General features: G+C 35.5%; 1 protein-coding gene across 1 annotated transcript in view; it reads right to left on the reverse strand.

The window, feature by feature from the left end:
- ACTR3 (actin related protein 3) overlaps positions 1-19,344 on the reverse strand; it is a 74,905-nt gene that overhangs the window by 25,905 nt on the left and 29,656 nt on the right. The window contains exons 4-6 of the mRNA XM_017536030.2: positions 10,225-10,335; positions 6,313-6,408; positions 3,940-4,047 (exon numbers count right to left, since the gene is read on the reverse strand). Of these exons, the coding sequence (XP_017391519.1) occupies positions 3,940-4,047; positions 6,313-6,408; positions 10,225-10,335 (315 nt within the window). The remainder of the gene's footprint in view (positions 1-3,939; positions 4,048-6,312; positions 6,409-10,224; positions 10,336-19,344) is intronic.

The raw sequence follows: 19,344 nt of genomic DNA on the forward strand, positions 1-19,344 counted from the left end.
AAAAAAAAAAAAAAAAAATTGAACAGAGCATCAGTGACCTTAGACACACTGTGAAGCACGCTAATATATATGTGATTACAGTACCAAAAAAAGGGAAAAGAAGAACAGAAAAAACATGTAATAACAGACAAAAACTTTCAAAATATGAAAATTACAACTCTATATATACAAGAAGTTCAATGAACCCCAAGGAGAAGAGACATAAAGAAAACTTTACTTAGATATGTCACAATCAAATTGCTAAAAACCAATGAACCAGGAATAAAAAGAAAATCTTGAAGACAGGCACCCAAATAAACACACACAAGAATAACAGCTGACTTATTTTCAGAAACAAGGTTAAGCCAGAAGACAGTGGAGTGATACCTATAGGGGAAAACTGTCAACCTTCTATACCAAGCAAAAATCATCTTTCAAAACTCAAGGAGAATAAAGACTTTTTCAAAGAATGTATAAAAGTTGAAAGAATTCAGAGCCAGCAGATCAGCACTATAATAAATGTTACAGGATGTCATTTTGACAGAAAGAAAATGATACTAGGTGGAAATCTGGACCTTCACAAAGGAATAGAGAGCATTAGAGATGGTATGTTAATAAAAGAACGGTTTTTCAAAAATTCAAGGCCGGGCACAGTGGCTCACGTCTGTAATCCCAGGACTTCGGGAGGCCAAGGCAGGTGGACTCCTTGAGGACAGAAGTTTTGAGACCAGCCTGGGCAACATGGTGAAACCCATCTCTACTAAAAATACAAAAAAATTAGCCAGGCATGGTGGCGCACATCGCTAATCCAGCTACTCAGGAGGCTGAGGCACAAGAATAGCTTAAACCCAGGAGGCAGAGGTTGAAGTGAGATGAGAATGCACCACTGCACTTCAGCCTGTGTAAGAGAGCCAGACTCTGTCTCCAAAAAAAAAAAAAAAAGTATCTTTTAAAGATAACTTTTTGCTACTGGCTAAATTGTGTCTTTCCTCCCCACCAAATTCCTATGTTGAAGTCCTAACCTCTATCTCAGAATGTGGCTGTTTTTGGAGATAGGGTATTCAAAGTAGTATCTAGTTAAAATGAATGCAGTAGGGTTGCTTCTTTTAATCCAATATAAGTAGTGTCCTTAAGAAGAGGAGATTAGGACACAGACATGTATGGGGAGGACTATGTGAAGTCATATAAAGAACATGGACATCTAGAAGCCAAGAAGAGTCTTCTGAAGAAACCAACCCTGCCAAAATCTTGATCTTTGACAACTAACCTCCAGACCTCTGAGAAAATAAATTATTCTTTAGGTACCCAGTCTGTAGTACTTCATTACAGCAGTTCTAGCAAACTAATACACTCCTCAAAATCAAGTAAGTTAATAATGTATTATTGAGTTCACAACATACAGAAGTAAAATGAATGACAATAAAAACACAAAGGCTAGAAGGCCCAAGTTGTATAATTATTATTTATAAAGTAGTAGATGTTATTTGTGATTAGACAATAAGTTAAAGATGTTTACTACAACCCATATAGCAACCACCAGCAAACACAAAATGACAACAACAGATACAGCATAGCTATTAAGAAAGAAGAGAACATGGAATAATAAAAAATACTCCATTAATTCTAAAGAAGACAGAAAAATAAATAAATAAACAGGAATACCCCCTCCCCCATCCTTATATTTAAGAGACAAGGTCTCACTCTGTGGCTCAAGCTAGAGTGCAGTGGCAAGATCACAGCTCACTGCAGACTCAACCTCTCCAGGCTCAGGTGATCTTGCCTCCCTAGCCTCCAGAGTAGCTGGGACTAAAGGCATGCACCACCACATCCAACTAATTCTTGAATTTTTGTAGAGACAGAGCTTCGCCATGTTGCCCATGTTGGTCTTGAACTCCTAGGCTCAAGGGATCCTCCCACCTTGGCTTCCCAAAGTGCTGGCATTACAGGCATGGGCCACCGCACCAGCCAGAACACTCATTCTTAATATCCTTACTAAAAAACACATTCTTTTTCATGTTTATAACTTCTATTTTGCAAATTACCTATTCTAATAATCAAGATATTGATAGTACTACTCAAACTTGTAGATGTTAAGATTGAAGAAAGGTAGAATCAGGTCAAATCCCAGCCTCACTACCTATTATTTGGTGACCTTGGGCAAGTCACTTACTTGCATTTTGTAATGAGTAAACTGAGGTACTCACAGAAAAATATAATATTTATCACAGACTGATTTTCAGATTTAAATGAGAATTTTAAAATGAACAATTATTTTATGTACCACTAAGAAAGAAAAATAAACTGCCAAATAAACTATAAAAAGCTATCAAATCCTGGACATGTCCTAATTTCCAAGTTTACTAAAATATCTCCCAAAAGTCATATAAAATCTCATATATCCATACAATGAATTATTTAGCAGTAAAAAGAAATAAAATACTATAATGCTATAACATGGATGAATCTTGAAAATGTTCAGCTAAGTTAAAGCAGCCAGTCACAGAAGACCAGAGTGTATAACTTCATTTACATAAAATGGCCAGGGCAGGCAAATCTACATAAGACAAAAAGTAGATTCATGGTTGCCAGGGGCTAAGGGCATCAAGGGGAAATAAGAGGTGACTGTTAATAAACACAGGGTTCCTTTGTGGGGGATGAAAATGTTCTAAAATTGTGGTGATAAATGGACTTTGTGAATATATTAAAAATCAATAAACTGTACACTCTAAACAAATGAACGATATATGAATTATATCTTGATAAAGCTATCGTTAAACAATGGTAGTTATTACTAAAACTATTACAACACATATCATGAGGGTGAAAGTGGAGGAGGACCAGGAGTCTAATCCAAAGGCAGTCACCCTAATGTAATCCTCAACAGGCACTGCCTGATGCATTAAACAACGGAGTGAGATTTTTTTTAAAAGTTCAAAATAATTTAATTCCTTAAATCATGTTCAATATAATATAAATATTACTTTAAAATATAAACCTTTCTACATATACCCATTTAATAATAATCAGTATAAATTCTAATAGCCATTTTGAATTCATTAGGCATAATTTTTTTTTAAACCTGATTTATCATTAGGAATTGGAAGCACAAAGGCCTTGGAAGAAAAATGTTATTTCTGACAAATAATCTAATTTGATGCATTTTTCTTAATATGCTTTATTAAATACAAACCATAATGCATCCACTAAAGTTCACGTACTTACAACTAACTGTTATACAGTTACCCTATATACCAGTGTGACATCTGTTAATTATGAATAAAAGAAGTCGAGCACGGTGGCTCACGTCTGTAATCCCAGCACCGTAGGAGGCCAAGGCAGGTGGATCACCTGAGGTTGGGAGTTCAATACCAGCCTGACTGACATGGAGAAACCCTGTCTCTACTAAAAATACAAAAAATTAGTCAGGCGTGGTGTTGCATGCCTGTAATCCCAGCTACATGGGATGCTGAGGCAGGAGAATCGCTTGAACCTGGGAGATGGAGGTTGCGGTGAGCCGAGATTGTGCCATTGCACTCCATCCTGAGCAACAAGAGCGAAACTCTGTCTCAAAAAACAAAACAACAACAACAACAGCAAAAAAACCATGCGCTAGAGACTATTAATAAAGCAGTGAACACAACGGAAAAAANAAGTCATCAAATGGCTAACACACAACCAACTGGAAAACAGAATGAAAGCCATTAATGCACTTCCATTCCAGATATTGCAATTCATAATTTTCTTAAATGCAGTACAAACCTACAGCAAAAGAAACATTTTGAAATGTTTATAAAATTTTTAAAAGGTGAGCAAAATATAGGTATAACTGAACAAATGGCCAAATTATAGCAACATTTTAAAGCACAGTAAAGTTTTTTAAAAGTAATATCAGTTCGTATAATTTAACTTTGCCAGATGTGTTACTTCATATTCTGTTCAGTAACTGTAAAATAGCCTTACCACAGGAATGACATGAGTGACACCATCTCCACTGTCTATTACCGTACCAGTCAATGTCCGTTCTCCTACTTGTCTTGAGGTCCAAGATGCAGCTAAGGCAAGAACAGCCTTGAGCACAAAGAAAGAAGAAAGGCAAAAAAGTAAAAACAAAGAGTTAATTGAAAAAAAAAACCAAAACTAGTTTCCTGGAGTACTTTATTCAATTTTAAATGTAGTATCTGTGGAAAGAAAATACATAAAATTAAATTTGTAATATGCAATAAAATGGCTCACTCCCTACATTTTACAAAGACAAACTTACAGGTTTGCATTTGCTTTTAGAAGCATATTTGTAAGATTTACATATTTTATAAGGGCTATTTCTGTCCTAATGCCAAAATGTGGAAGACCACATGAAATAGTGCAGAACTAACTTGCCAGAACTTAAACTATGTCCACATGGGCTGGCCTGTTACAAATTGCAACGTAAGGCATAAAGTACACAAACACCCAACCTCCAGTTATTCAATACATATATGACTATGAACAACTATTATTCTTAAAAATTCTATCTTCAAATTTTTTTAATGCAACATATGTTTAGTACTATATGACTATATGCCATCACACACTTCCAAATACTACGATGATTTCATTACGAAGCAAAGTTGATAAAATTTTTCTATGAAAAACCTTGGTACAGACAATACAACACAATTCTTTAAGTGTCCGATTTAAGAAATTAATATAGTTCATTTTTTAAAAACTAAATTTCTTAAAACAATCCAAGCCTCAAGCAAAGTATATGACTAGTAATTAAAAACAACTAAACTTATACTGGCCTTATTTTACCTACCTGGACTGTAATAGATAAAAGGGACCTAGAAAGCTATCTAGGTCACCCTTCTATCTGAACACAAGATCATTTTAGCACAATCACCACACAGTCACTATAGGCTAACAGAACTATACATTACTTTTTGAAGATCTTACAATGAAAAATTCTGTCTTAACACTAGTAAAATATATATACACATACATTTATATATGTATATACACTGTTTAGACTTCATTGTGAGATATCTTTCCTTTTAAGTAAGTTCAAAACTATCATCTACAACCAAGAGTTATCTCTGATCACTTTCACAAGTAAACAGTTAAGACCCCAAACTAGAATAGTTATGTATCAGCACATCACGTTACAGAAATGTCATTGACTACTGAACATCAACAAAACAGAACAGAGATCAAATAATGAAATTAAGAGCACTCAGAGGCCACTAGGAAATCACTGAAATATCAAATTACAACTCCAGAGGAATGAAACAAAACTCATGATGCCAGTGTTTTAAAGTAAGCTATACCTGACAATATGGTTAAACATAAGTTCATCATATTTAATATAAGATGAGAAGCAAAAACTCCCAAGTGAAAGATGAATTACCCCAACTCCTCACTTTATTCAGATTCTAAGAACTAAAAAAGAGCCTCCCACTCAAGACTGAATTCTTCTATAAAGTTCATGACAGGTATAAGCAACTCCTTAAATATTTTTAGCAACAGAGAACTTAAAAGGCAGCTCATTAAATTTATGGACTGTATTAAACAATAAAAAGTTCTTTGCTACCCAAGTTAAAATATTCATCCATAATTATTATTTATTGATTCTGTGTACCTTGGAGTTACAAAAACTCAGTCTGTTCCCAAGAAAGAGCCAAGTCAGACAGATCTCAGCTGCCTATGTCACAGCTAACCATTTAACGCTGAATAAGGTGATTTCCAACTTTAATTTTCCTTCTCCACAAAACAGAAACAAAAAATAGAAATTCTTTAATAGAAATAATAAATTAATACACACTTCACATTTGTGATATGTCAAGTATTGCCTTAGCTACAAGGAAGAAAAAAATGAGGTAAGCTCTGATCCTGAGGGGTGGGAGACAGACTGTTGCATACAGATAAATGTACAAATTAAATGAAATGAAGTATTACAGATTACCTGAAGTCAACCAAAAAAGACCAGAATAAAGCAAAAAAAGATTTATATGGATAAATTATAAAGGATTATTTACGAGGATAAATGAATATATATAAAATGTACTTCTCATGGAATAAGCATTCAATATTAGTTCCTTTATTTCTGTCCTATGAAAGCCCTTGAAATACCCAAACACCATTAACTTATTTGTTTAACACTTCTCTTTTCCTGACTAAATATCTCCATTTCCCATAATATTACTTCTAAATTAACAATTCAGGAAAGAAGTCTAACATGCTTTGACATTATGTTTAAGCCTTTGCAGGAAAAAAAAGAAACAAGTACGTATTTTAGGCAGCAAATTAAAATAGACTAAAATTCAAGAATCAAACTTAGATAAATATGAACTTGTTTACCTGCACAGCAATGTACAAGCCTGGAACATTGAAAGATTCAAACATTATTTCAGCAGTATATTCCCTGTTTTCTGGAGTATTCAATGGAGGTTCAGTCTATTGAAATAAATGACATTTTAAATAGACAATATCAGATTATTTTGATAATTTTATAATTCTTAAATGAGAAGTAATTTATTTCAAACATTTTATTTAAAATGCATTAAATTTACAGGTAGAAAGACAGACACAGAGATCAAAGGAAAACTATAGAGAATTCAAACATATCCGTACATAGCTGAAAACAATATGGTAATTCACATTTAAAAACAAAACAAAACAAAAAACCCTGAATCCCTATATCCTGCCACTCATACAGATTAAACATTAAAAAGAAATGAAGTAGGGCGAGAGAGCATTGGAGGTAGGTAGGTAAAAGGTGATACAGTCAAACCATCCTTTAAATATGGTAATGAAAAACCTCCAGAAAAAAACATCAATGTTACCTGCCAGCAGGAGAGCCCTCATCTAAGTAATACTTTTAGCAGAATGTCTCCAAACTATCTAGGATTACAGTAAACAAGCTGAGATTCTACAGATCTAATGGTATAACTTTCTGAAAAATATATTAGTTTACCCATTAAGAGCATAGAATAGAGATGTTTACACAGCACTCTTCTTTCTGTTTAAGTTATACGACTGCATACATCACTGATAAACCTCAGGTTAAGTCTAGGATAGAACATACTCTAAAGAGGCAAAGAGGGACCCAGAGATCTGGCAGTGTTGAACTTAACGTTTCACCTATGCCTTATGATCACTTAAATCATTTCAATTTTTAACGATTGACACTGGGTAAGACCTCTTATTTTTGTGAGTCTAACAATCCAATCCTTTGTGGTATCTCAAATACTTAAATATGAAGAAAAAAATTTTAACTTTAAAAAATACAGAATTCTCTTTTTTACCTTAAGGTAAGGAATGATTCCCTAAATTTATGGAGCACAAATCACAAAGGTAAAAGTGATAAAACTTTAATCCATTAAAAATTAATGGATTAATTAATTTTTAAAATTATTATTTCAAAAGAAACATAATAAATGTAAAACTAAGTACACCTTACCTTACATAAAACCTTTATAAGCTAAACTCCCTGAGGTGTTTAAACTTATTTATAAGAGTTCTGAAGCTATGTTTAAAAGTCTGGAGATAATTTACTGATGAATACATACCAAATTAAGTAAACTAAAAACCAAGGCAGTTAAATTATAAACTCCAAGAAAAAAAAAATCTACATTAAAAATCATCAGAGGACCCCATGAAGGAAAATATATAAACAGCTAATAATAATAATAATAGTACATGAAAGACTGCTCAACATCAGAAAATTTAAATTTAAATTTAAAGCAAATGAAAAATCTTACACACCCACCAGAATGGCTAAAATTAAAAAGACTGACAAGCCAGCAATGCAGTGGCTCATGCCTATAATCCCAGAACTTTGGGAGGCTAAAGTGGGCAGATCACTTGAGGCCAGAAGTTCAAGACAAGCCTGGCCAACATGGCAAAATCCTGTATCTACTAAAATTACAAAAAGTGCCCCGCTGTGGTTTCATGCCTGTAATCCCAGCTACTCTAGAGGCTGAGGCACAATAATCACTGGAACCTGAGAGGCGGAGGTTGCAGTGAGCTGAGAGCACAGCACTGCACTCCAGCCTGGGCGACAGAGCAAGACTGTGTCTCAAAAAAAAAGTTTAAAAGACTGACAAACCAAATTATTCAATAGAACCAAATTACTAGTGCATTATTAGGGGGGAGGGGGCGCCTGCAAAAGTTTTCCTAAAAAAATCAATCATGCATCTACCCTATGACACTGCAATTCCATACCTACATATTTAGACAAGAGAAATGAAAACATATGTCCACAAAAAGTCTTGTAGAAGAAGGTTCACAATGGTCAAACTACTTTATTATAGTCAAAACCTAGAAATAGGCCAGGTATGGTGGCAGCACTTTGAGACGCCAAGGCGGGAAGATCACTTGAGCCCAGGAGTTCAAGACTAGGCTGGGCAACAAAGTGAGGCTCCATCACTAAACCAGAAAACATTAGCCAGGTGTGGTGGGCCTGTTGTCCTAGCTACTCAGGAAGCTGAGCTGGGAGATCAAGATGTGAGCTGGGTGGTCAAAGCTGCAGTGAGCCATGATTGCTCCATTGCATTCTAGCCTGGGCCACAGAGCAAAATCCTGTCTAAAAAACAAAAAAAGAAAAAGAAAANAAAAAAAAAAAAAAAGAACTGGAAATAGCTCAGGTGTTCATCAATGGAAAAATGGATAAAGTGAGGCAAATTCATACAACAGAATACCACCCAGCAACAAAAAGTAACAGATCACCAGTATATGTAACAACATGAATCAATCTCGAGATTATGCTAAGTAAAAGTATTTCACCAAAAAGCACATAATGCATGATTCCATTTATATGACACTCAGATATGGGCAAAACTAATCTCAGCTGAAAAAAGAAAGAAAACAGTGGTTACCTCTAGGACATGGAAGCAGAGATTAATTACAAAAGAGCATGAGAAAACTTTCTAGGCTGATAGTAAAGTTCTCTGTATCTTGGTAAGAGTTTAGGTTACACAGATGTATGTAACCAACAAAGATCGGACAAACCACATCATGCATCCTGTAGGTCAAATGCGGCCCACTACCTGTTTCAGTAAAAAGAAATTTATTGAAACACAGCCATACCTATGAATTTAAGTATTGTATGTGGCTGCTAACATGCTATAACAGCACAGCTGAGTAGCTGTGACAGAGACCCCTTAAGTTCTCATTAAGTTTATTCAGAGACTGTATCACCTGCAAAGCCAGAAATAATTGCTATCTGCTCTTTTAAAGTTTGCCAACCCCTGGTCAAATGGTGTAGATAGGTGATTTTATGATATGTAAATTTTATATGAAAAGAATAACCATACACAAATCACAGCTCCAGTTGATTAAATACATGCTAAAGTATGTAGGGGTCAAATGACTCCCATTTGCAAATCATTTTGAAGTGATTTAAAAACTAAAATGAAGTGACAGATGGACAAACGTCATGAAGCAATTACAGCCAAATGTTAAGATTAATCATCAAATCTAGATTGTGGGTATATGAGTGTCCATACTCTGATTCTTTCAACTTTATAGTCCATCGAAATCACCATAAGACACAGAATTTGAATTTAACCAAAAATTGTGATATAACTAAATGTGAGGAGTAGGGAACGGACAGACATTTTGCGTTGAAGGAGAGAAAAGGAAAAAATGGAAATTCTCATTTTTTTTACTAGGAAATTGGTAAATAATGTATAATATTTTTTAAAATATAAGAAATAGAAGAAACATGTTAAATTTGTAAGATTACTACCAGGGCAAACTTTTTCAAAAATCGAAATGTTTGCCTCCAGGGAATATGAATCAAAGGATGGGAGAGGTAAGAAAGGAAAGTGTTATTTGGTTGTTTTAAATCTTATAAAGGCATTTGATTTTTTAAGTTATGAACATGCATTGCTTTAATAAAAAGATGTTTAAAAATTAAATTATATTTTTGTTAAGAAGAAATACCAATGAAATAATCAGACTATTTTTTAAAAGCAAAAAAAGGAAGTGTCACAGGTTTCTAACTTTTTTCTGAACATTACTTACTGCTCCTGTCATAAAGGTTAGATATTAATTACCAAAGCACTTCTTAAGTGTTTAAAACGTGGTGCTTTGACATACTACTATTATCCTGTAGCCATAACTAGATGGTCTTAAAGATGATACAACTTTATAATAGTCATTCAGACATATGATAACTTAATAACCAAAGTATACCAAAGTGTGATAAAATGTTCTCATTAAGTATATTCAAAAATTTCCTCAGTGAAAGTATAACTTGTAACTTACCAAAAGAAAATAATGGTCTTCAGGTTCTGCCCTTAAATATTTAAAGATCACTTGCTCCATAAACCTTTCCATCAAGTCCCAATCTTCAACTATACCATGGCGGATTGGCCACTATTAAAACAAAAAGGAAATACAAATTAAATATTATTAATATAAAAAATAAAACCACAAAAAGGAAATATTAGATCATTAGGGGATATTAGATGAGGATACATTTTCTTAGGTGTTATACTACATACCATCCTTAAAAGATTTAAAGATAAATTAGTCCAACAATGCATTGTCAGATGGTTCAATAACAACAAAGTGAGTATGTAAAAATGTTAAAAACTATTAAATCTAAATGGTCATTGTACTAATCTTTCTAGATTTTAAAAGTTTTGTAATAAAAGGATAAGTTAACCTATAAAAATTAAGCCTAAAAAAACCGTACTTTATCAAAATCTCCTTAATTTTTAATTCATTAGCTCATTAACAAGTATTTATTGTATGCTGAATAGAAAAAGTGCACCTGGTAATCATAAGAATAATTATAAGAATAATCAAAAGAATCAAGCATATAAAATTTTATAAGAAAAGTTTTATAAATGTATAAGAATCCTGCTTCCAAAACTGTGTGCCAAGATACCTAACTATGATTTGGATGTGGTGTCTCCCCACAAAAACTCATGTTAAAATTTAATTGCCAAGTGTTATGGTATTGAGAGGCAGTGGGGCCTTTAAGAGGTGATCAGGTCATTACAGGAATTAATGCAGCTCTCAGCAGGACTGAGTTAATTCTCCAAGGAGTTGAAGGCAGGCTGTTATAAAGTGAGGCTGTCCCTTGTATTTTGTCGTTTTCCCCTACCCTTCCCCAACATGTTATGAAGCAGCATGAGGCTCTTACCAGAGGTCGACCAGATGTGGCCAACTCATCTTGGACCTCCTCACCTCCAGAATGGTAAGTCAAAATAAACCTCTTTTCTTTATAAATTACTCCATCTCAAGTATTTATTATAGCCACAGAAAATGAAGTAGGCACCCCAGTGTACTACCAGAAATTCACAAGGACACTACAAAGTAGTTTAAATTTTCCAGGGAAATATAGTGATACTCAATATCAGTTGGACACTGCATGATCTAAAAGTCACGGTAATTCAGTTTCAACAATAAATAATACTATTATATACTCCTTTTAATGATATTATTTCTTTGAGAAGCTGGGTTGACAGCAGTTGCTGGGATAAAAACCAAGTATCATTATTGAGAAACATTAAGTTTACCCTGCCCCCCGGCTCTTTTGCGGAGGATACCTTTTAGTTTGTAATTAGTGACAGGCGGGTAACAGCTGCCTACTTGGTATATTCTTCAGTTATGTGTATATGGAAAACACCTGTGTATTAATAAGAATCACCTGTCAAAGAACAAATAAATATGGGGACGCAAATCTGCTTGGGGTCTTCAGTCTGGAGAGCTGTCAGCCCTGCAGGCTCTCAGGCTGTTGGTCCCCAGGATAGATGCACTCTGTTGTGCTAGATCTGGGTGTCTGCCTCTCAAAACCTTCAGCCTGCCTGGGGGGGGGGGGGGGGGTCTCCTGACCCAACTAGTACTCAGTAGGTATATCACAAAATAACATCTAGGTAAAACAAGAAATCAGGGTCGCAATGTCCCATCTGTTTCCAGGTTTGAGAAGTCGTGCAGTGCCTAACAGAAATAATCATCCTAACAGTAATGGGATTACTCAGCAATGAAACAATAATATTTCCAATTTAAGTGTCTTGTTTTTTTTTTTCAAGTGGCTACTAAGTTGCCTAGACCTAGGTATTTAATAAACAGAATTATTAGACATTTCTTTTGATCTAGGTAGCGTGGTGAAAAACGTTACTGAGACACTAACGGCACTGAGAAAGTCTGTGAACCTCTGTAACAGAATATAATTCCATGAACATAATACATTCGATACCTAAAGTTAAACAAATTAATAAACAAATATATCTTGTAGTATCCATCCCTAACATCATCTTCTTACTCTAGTTTCCACACTACTTTTTAAGGCATTATACTTATAAAATGACTTCTACTCCCCAGTTTGCTTTAGGGAAGGAAAAAAATTATAGTTACTGTATTATTCAATTTTTAACATTACTGGAAGTTCACTAATTTAAATGTTTTAAGTATTACTTATTCATCAATTATCACTGTGTACCTACTGTCAGCCACTGGCACAAATAAACAAGGACTTCCTGCACACAGAAAACTCGGTCTAGTGAAAGAAATGTATACGAACAAATGTTACATTACAGATTTTTTTAAAAAATAAAGTTCTGACTGGGCACAGTGGCTCATGCCTGTAATCCCAGCACTTTGGGAGGCTGAGACGAGCAGATCACACCTGAGGTCAGGAGTTTGAGACCAGCCTAGCCAATATAGTGAAACCCCATCTCCACTAAAAATATAAACACACGCCTGTAATCCTAGCTACTAGGGAGGCTGAGGCAGAAGAATCACTTGAACTCAGGAAGCGGAGGTTGCAGTGAGCCGAGATCACTCCACTGCACTCCAGCCTGGGCAACAGAGTGAGACTCCTGTAATCCCAGCACTTTGGGAAGTTGAGGTAGGTGGATCATTTGAGGTTAGGAGTTCGAGACCGTCACGGCCAATATAGTGAGACCTCATCTCTACTGAAAATAAAAAAATCAGTCGGGTGTGGTGGCAGACACCTGTAATCCCAGCTATTGGGGAGGCTGAGGCAGGAGAATCTCCTGAACCCAGGGGACAGTGGTTTCAGTGAGCCAAGATCACATCACTCCACTCCAACCTGGGCAACAGAGTGACACTCAGTCTCATAAATAAATAGTTCCTTGAACAAGATGATCACCTTGTCTTGTGAGAGAAAAGAAGGTTTCACTGAGGAGGTCATATCTAAGCTGGGTCTTAAAGAAGCAACATTCTCACTTTCACTTTCTATTTTTTTGGATTTTTTTGGCAGGGGAATGAGAGGTATGGAGGAACTTGAGGAGAACAGAAAAAGATATATCAAAAGACAAACACTGCATGATATAAAACAAAAGCAAAAACTGAGGGTATCACTGAGAAATATATGTGCCAAAAGGTTTGAGGTGAGGTATGTAGAGAGACATACCAGTTCTAGATCAAAGGAAACAGATTCTCAAAAATTTGCCTGGCATTTAAGTTTTATTCTATAAGAAATAGAAAAGCATAGAAATTTTCAAGAAGGGGAATAAGAACAGTTTTTAGGAAGATTATTATAGCAGCATTGGGAAAGCTGAAATGAACCTCAATAGAACTAAGAGAGAAAACAAGAGTATCAATTGTGGTATGGATGACATTAGGCCACATTGAAGATTTCTCAGTCAATAAGAATAAGAAAGGGCTAGGCATGTGGCTCACACCTATAATCCCAGCACTCTGGAAGGCCGAGGTGAGAGAATGGCTTGAGCCCAGGAGTTTGAGACCAGCCTAAGCAATATAGTGAGACCTTGTCTCTACAAAAAAAAATTTTTTTAATTAGCCAGGTGTGGTGGTACACACCTGTAGACCCAACTACTCAAGAGGCTGACGTGGTAGGATCACTTGAGTCCAGGCGGTCAAGGCTGCAGTGAGCCAGTATCTTACCACTGCATTCCAACATGGGCAACAGGGCAAGACAGCTGTCACCAAAAAAAAAAAAAAAAAAAAAAAAAAGAAAAGAAAGAGAAGAAAACTCAGAAGATATCAATAGGTTTCTAGCTTTGAAGTCAGGATGGACAAGATCCATTAATCAGAACATAGAAACTGTGTTTTGTCTGATCTTGGAGTAAACAAGAGTGGAGTATATATAATATATTTTGTTTTGAATATATTAAAATTCAAGAGCCAGGAAATAGCTGGATGGAGATGTAGTCAAGGAACTGAAAGTAGAGATCTAGTCTGTGGCTGCAGACAAAGGAATGGATGAGAGCACCTAGAGAAAGTCTGTAATGAAAGAATAAAAGATTGAGTCATGCCATTTTATGAGAAGAGGAAAAAAAAGAGAACTGAAGGCAGTACCTGGAGAAACCAACATTTGAGCAGTGGCAAAGGAGAAACCAGTGGCAATACAAACAACAAATAAAAACAAACAAAGCAAATATTCCATGTTAGGAAGAGAACCATCAGAGTAATCCTGTGAAAGAAAGACAAATCAAGAAGGAAGAAAATTGTTACATATAATTGGTTTAACAAAAAGCATATCAAATATCTTGAGACTCAGTAAGAAGAATGGTTTTAAAAGGAAAGAGGAAAACAAAACAATAAATTGCTGAGGCCAGAAGATAGGAATAAAGATTGACAGAAGTTTTGTTCTGGTTTATTCGTAGCACTCGGAGACTTGAAAATGTGTTTAAAATGAGAGGACAGAATTAATGGAGAGGAACTCTGGCCTCTCGACTGACTGACTTCATCACCTTCAGTGGTTTCTCTTCCATTTTGGTCATAGTATAGATTTTACATCATGATCACTATCATGTCTCAATCCCTGAAATGTAGGCAAGCCCTTCTCTAATCACAACCTCTTACTATACTAGCATACTCAACCACCTCCAGATATCTCTTTTGAACACAAGTAAGTCTTTCAGTCCACTGAGTGCTTTAATTATTCCCTAACCATCCATATACACAGTCTAGATTTTGACCCATCACTTTTACTTCACACATCCTTTTTTCATCCTGTCTACCAAAATCCAACCCAGCATATGTCCCTAATATAAACTTTATTTCCAAAATGTTGACCGTACTGCAAAAACATTTGTAACTGGGTTGTTAATGTTAAGAATTCATAATCATTATTCTCAAATGGGCCTAACCTTGCCTGGTAAGGCTTTGCTCCTCTACTCTGTTCATCTTTACTCTCCACAATGATGATTTTCAATTGCTGCCCCTACCACTCAGATTTCATCTTCTCCCTGCATCCATTCCATTACCAGCAGATGATGCAACCACACATTTTGCAGAAGCAGCAGAAGCCAACCGTCAAGAATTCAAACCTGTAAAACTGATTCCAAATCTGTAAAATGGATTCCATACTTAGTCTTTTTTTCTCATTTACTTCCATTAAAATGAAGATATTCTTTCAATAGTTCTTTCATATTAACATTCAGATACGTCTTGCATCTTAACCTTGAAATGTGTCTCTTCATCTCTCCCTCCCAATCACAATTAAAACTCAATGAACAGTACTCTTCCTGTTAGTTTTTCCTGGCCTACCACTCACAAGACTACTTTCATGCAGTCCAACTACCCATTTAAAACTATTCTCATTAAGGTTACAAATGATCACCTTATGATAATGGGCTCTAGCTCATCTCAGCACCACTCCACAGTGTTTACCTCTACATTCCTACCCATGCTTTCTCCGCCTCTTTCGCAGACTTTTCCTCCTCTACTCAAACCTAACTGGCACACTGCTCAAGCTCGGTCCTAGGCCTCTTCCCCTGTCATACGTTCCCCTGGGTAATCTCATCCAAAATCCACATATTTGACTCCAACAAAATCTCAGATGTCTCACAGATACCTCACACACAATCTGTTCAAAATTAAACTTACTTTCTCCTCTCTACATTACCCCAGTCAAGTGTTTCTCCTTATGAAACAAGACCTCTATCTCTTACCATACAGAAAAATCAACTGAAAATGAATTAAAGATTTTAAAAGTAAGACCCAAAACTATAAAAGTACTAGAAGAAAACTTAGGAAAAAACCCTCACAACATTGGTATGGGGAAAGATTTTACAAATAAGATCTCAGAAGCATAGGAAGCGTAAGTAAAAATATACAAAAGGGATTATACTAAACTAAAACCCTTCTACAAGGAAAACCACCAACAGAGTGAAAATACAAGTTATGGAATGAGTGAAAATTCCTATTCCTGAAAACTGTACTTCTGACAGGGAATTAACATCCAGAACGTATAAGGAACTCAAACAATTCAACAGCAAAAAAAAAAAAAAACACTGATTTTTTAAAAGGGCAAATAATCTAAATAGACATTTCTCAAAACAAGTCACACAAATGGCCAATAAATACATGAAAAAATGTTCAACATGACTAATCATCAGGAAAATGCACATCAAAACCACAAAGAGATATCATCTCACCACAGTTAGAATGGCTATTATCAAAAAATTACAAATGCTGGCAAGAATGTGGAGAAAAGGGAACTCATACATAACATGGGGAGAATGTTAACAGGTAGAGACGCTATAAAGAATAGCACAGAGGTTCCTCAAAAAAACACAAATAGAACTACCAAATGCTACAGCCACCCTACTATTAGGTATTTATACAAAGGAAAAAAAGTTACTATATCAGAGGTGCCTGCACCTTCATGTTTACTGCAGTGCTCTTCACAATAGCCAAAATATGAAATCAACCTAAGTGTCCATATAGATATGTGTAGTATATATACACAATACTATTCAGCCATAAAAAAAGAATGAAATCCTGTCATTCTTGGCAACACAGATGAGCCCAGAGGACATTAAGTGAAATAAGCTAGGAACTAAAAGATAAATATTGCATGTTCTCATTCATGTGCAAAAGCTAAAAAAAAAAAATTGATCTCATGTAAGCAGACAGTAGAAAAGTGGTTACTAGAGGCTGGAAAGGGTAGGGGAAAGAAAGGAATAGGGAGAGCTTGAATAAAGGATACAAAATTACTGCTGGACAGGAAGAATAAGTTCTAGTGTTCTATAGCACTATAGGATAACTACAGTTAATAATTTATTATTTATTTTCAGATAGAACAAAATTCTGAATATTCTCAACACAAAAAATAAATGTTGAAGGTGAATATGCTAATTACACTGACTTGATCATTATACATTGTACATATCAAAACATCACTACATATTCCATAAATATGTACAATTATTATATGTCAAGTAAACATTTTTTAAATGGCTGGTGCAGTGGTTCATGCCTGTAATCCATACTTTGGGAGGCCTACTTGAGAGGATCACTGAGCCCAGGAGTTTGAGACCAGCATGGGCAACAGAGGGAAAACCTGTCTCTACAAAAAATAGAAGTCTGGGCGCAGTGACTCACATCTGTAATTCCAGCACTTTGGGAGGCCGAGGTGGGCAGATCACCTGAAGTCAGGAGTTCGAGGCCAGCTTGGCCAAATGGTGAAACCCCATCTCTTCTAAAAATACAAAAATTAGCCAAGCATGGTGACACATTCCTATAATTCCAGCTACTCAGGAGGCTGAGGCAGGAGAATTGCTTAAACCCAGGAGGCGGAGGTTGCAGTGAGGTGAGATCACGCCACCGCATTCCAGCCAGGAGACAGAGCAAGACTCCATCTCAAAAAAAATAAAAATAAAAAATAAAATAAATTAGCCAGGCATGGTGGCGCACACCTGTGATCCTAGCTACTCAGGAGGCTGAGGTGTGAGAATCACTTGAGTCCGGGAGTTCAAGGCTGCAGTAAGCTGTGATTGTGCCACTGCACTGCAGCCTGAGTGACAAAGTGAGACCCTGTCTCAAAAAAAAATAAAATAAAATAATTTTTGGAAGTTTCTCCTTTAACATTCTCAATCGCAGCAGATAAGGGATATACAGACTATTACGAACTGGGAATCACCCTTGACTGATATGCCTAGTTTATCACCAATATCTCATTAACCACGCCCTGTTACTCTAATTATCCACTTTTTTTCCTTGTCAAAACAAACAAAAACCTCTCACAAATCTAATCAGACTTCTATTTAACTACCATTTACAACAAAAAAAGTAAATATAGGAAATAGGGTACCCTGTTAAGTGACCCAATAAGGATGTAATAATCAGAATCCCTAGAATACAGAAAATTTTACAAGACACCCAAGTTTTATTTCCATAAATAAACAGCAAGAACAAAAAAGAAAAGAAACATACACACAGGAAAAAAACCTATAAAAAGAGACATAAGAGAATTACCAATTAAACCTAGTGAGTAGATGACATTTTAATGTCTATTCAAACAGAATGACCAATATAGTAGTAAATAATCAGAGAAATGTAAGCAATGACTAGATATCAGACAGTATTAAAAACCTGCATACTAAATTTAGGTGTCATATTTATCTTTTTTAAAAGTCTTCATATTTAAGAGGGAAGTATTTGTAAGTGAAATAATATGTACAATTTACTTTAAAATAATTGAAGGTTGGAATAGGAAGATTATAGACAAAATGAGATTGTCCATAGATTGAAAACCGCCGAAGTTGTGTGATGGGCACATGGGGGTTCATTATATTCTTTTCTCTTTTTCTTCATATGAAGTTTTCCGAAATAAAAGTTAAATAGCTGTGTGTGTGAATGCACATACACAATTTCCATTTCTCTCTATCCCCACTGCCATCACTACAGTCTAAGTCACTAATATCTCTTGCCTAGACTATTGCAATAGTCAATTATCTAGTTTTCCCAGAATCATGCTTACCTTACCCAAATAATTTCTCTTCATTATCAATGTGGCCTGAGTAATCTTTTCTAAGTAAAAATGGCCAACATATATTGAGTAATTATTATGTTCAAAGTACCAGAGTATAACAATTTCTTTATACACATCTCCTTAAGCGTTGTAACAACAATCCTGGGCCAGGCATGGTGACTCAGGTCTGTAAACCCAGCACTTTGGCAGGTCAAAGCGGACAAATCGCTTGAGCCCAGGAGTTTAAGAATAGCCTGGGCAACATGATGAAACCCCGTCTCTACCAAAAAATTAGCAGGGCATAGCGGCACACATCTATAGTCCAAGCTACTTGGGAGGCTGAGGTGGGAGGATCACTTGAGCCTGGGACATCAAGGCTGTCGTGAATCATATTCATGTCACTGAACTCTAGCCTGGATGACAGAGACTATGTCTTAAAAAAAAGAAAAGAAAAAAATCCTGAAGTACTAACAATACTTCCATTTTACAGACAAAGAAATCAAAACTCAAAATGGTTAAGGCATTGAATGATATCACAAAGTTGGAAATTAGTATAGCCAGGATTCAAGTTCCAACAGGTAGATTCCAATATTTGCACTTTAAGCTCAAAAAGTATTCCTCTAGGTATTCCCATTAATGTTGCCTATAGAAAAGTGTTCAAATTCTTTAACATGGTCTAACAATATTTC

This window comes from Cebus imitator, unplaced genomic scaffold, assembly GCF_001604975.1.
Source record: "Cebus imitator isolate Cc_AM_T3 unplaced genomic scaffold, Cebus_imitator-1.0 Scaffold95, whole genome shotgun sequence".
In the NCBI taxonomy this organism is placed as follows: Eukaryota; Metazoa; Chordata; class Mammalia; order Primates; family Cebidae; genus Cebus; species Cebus imitator.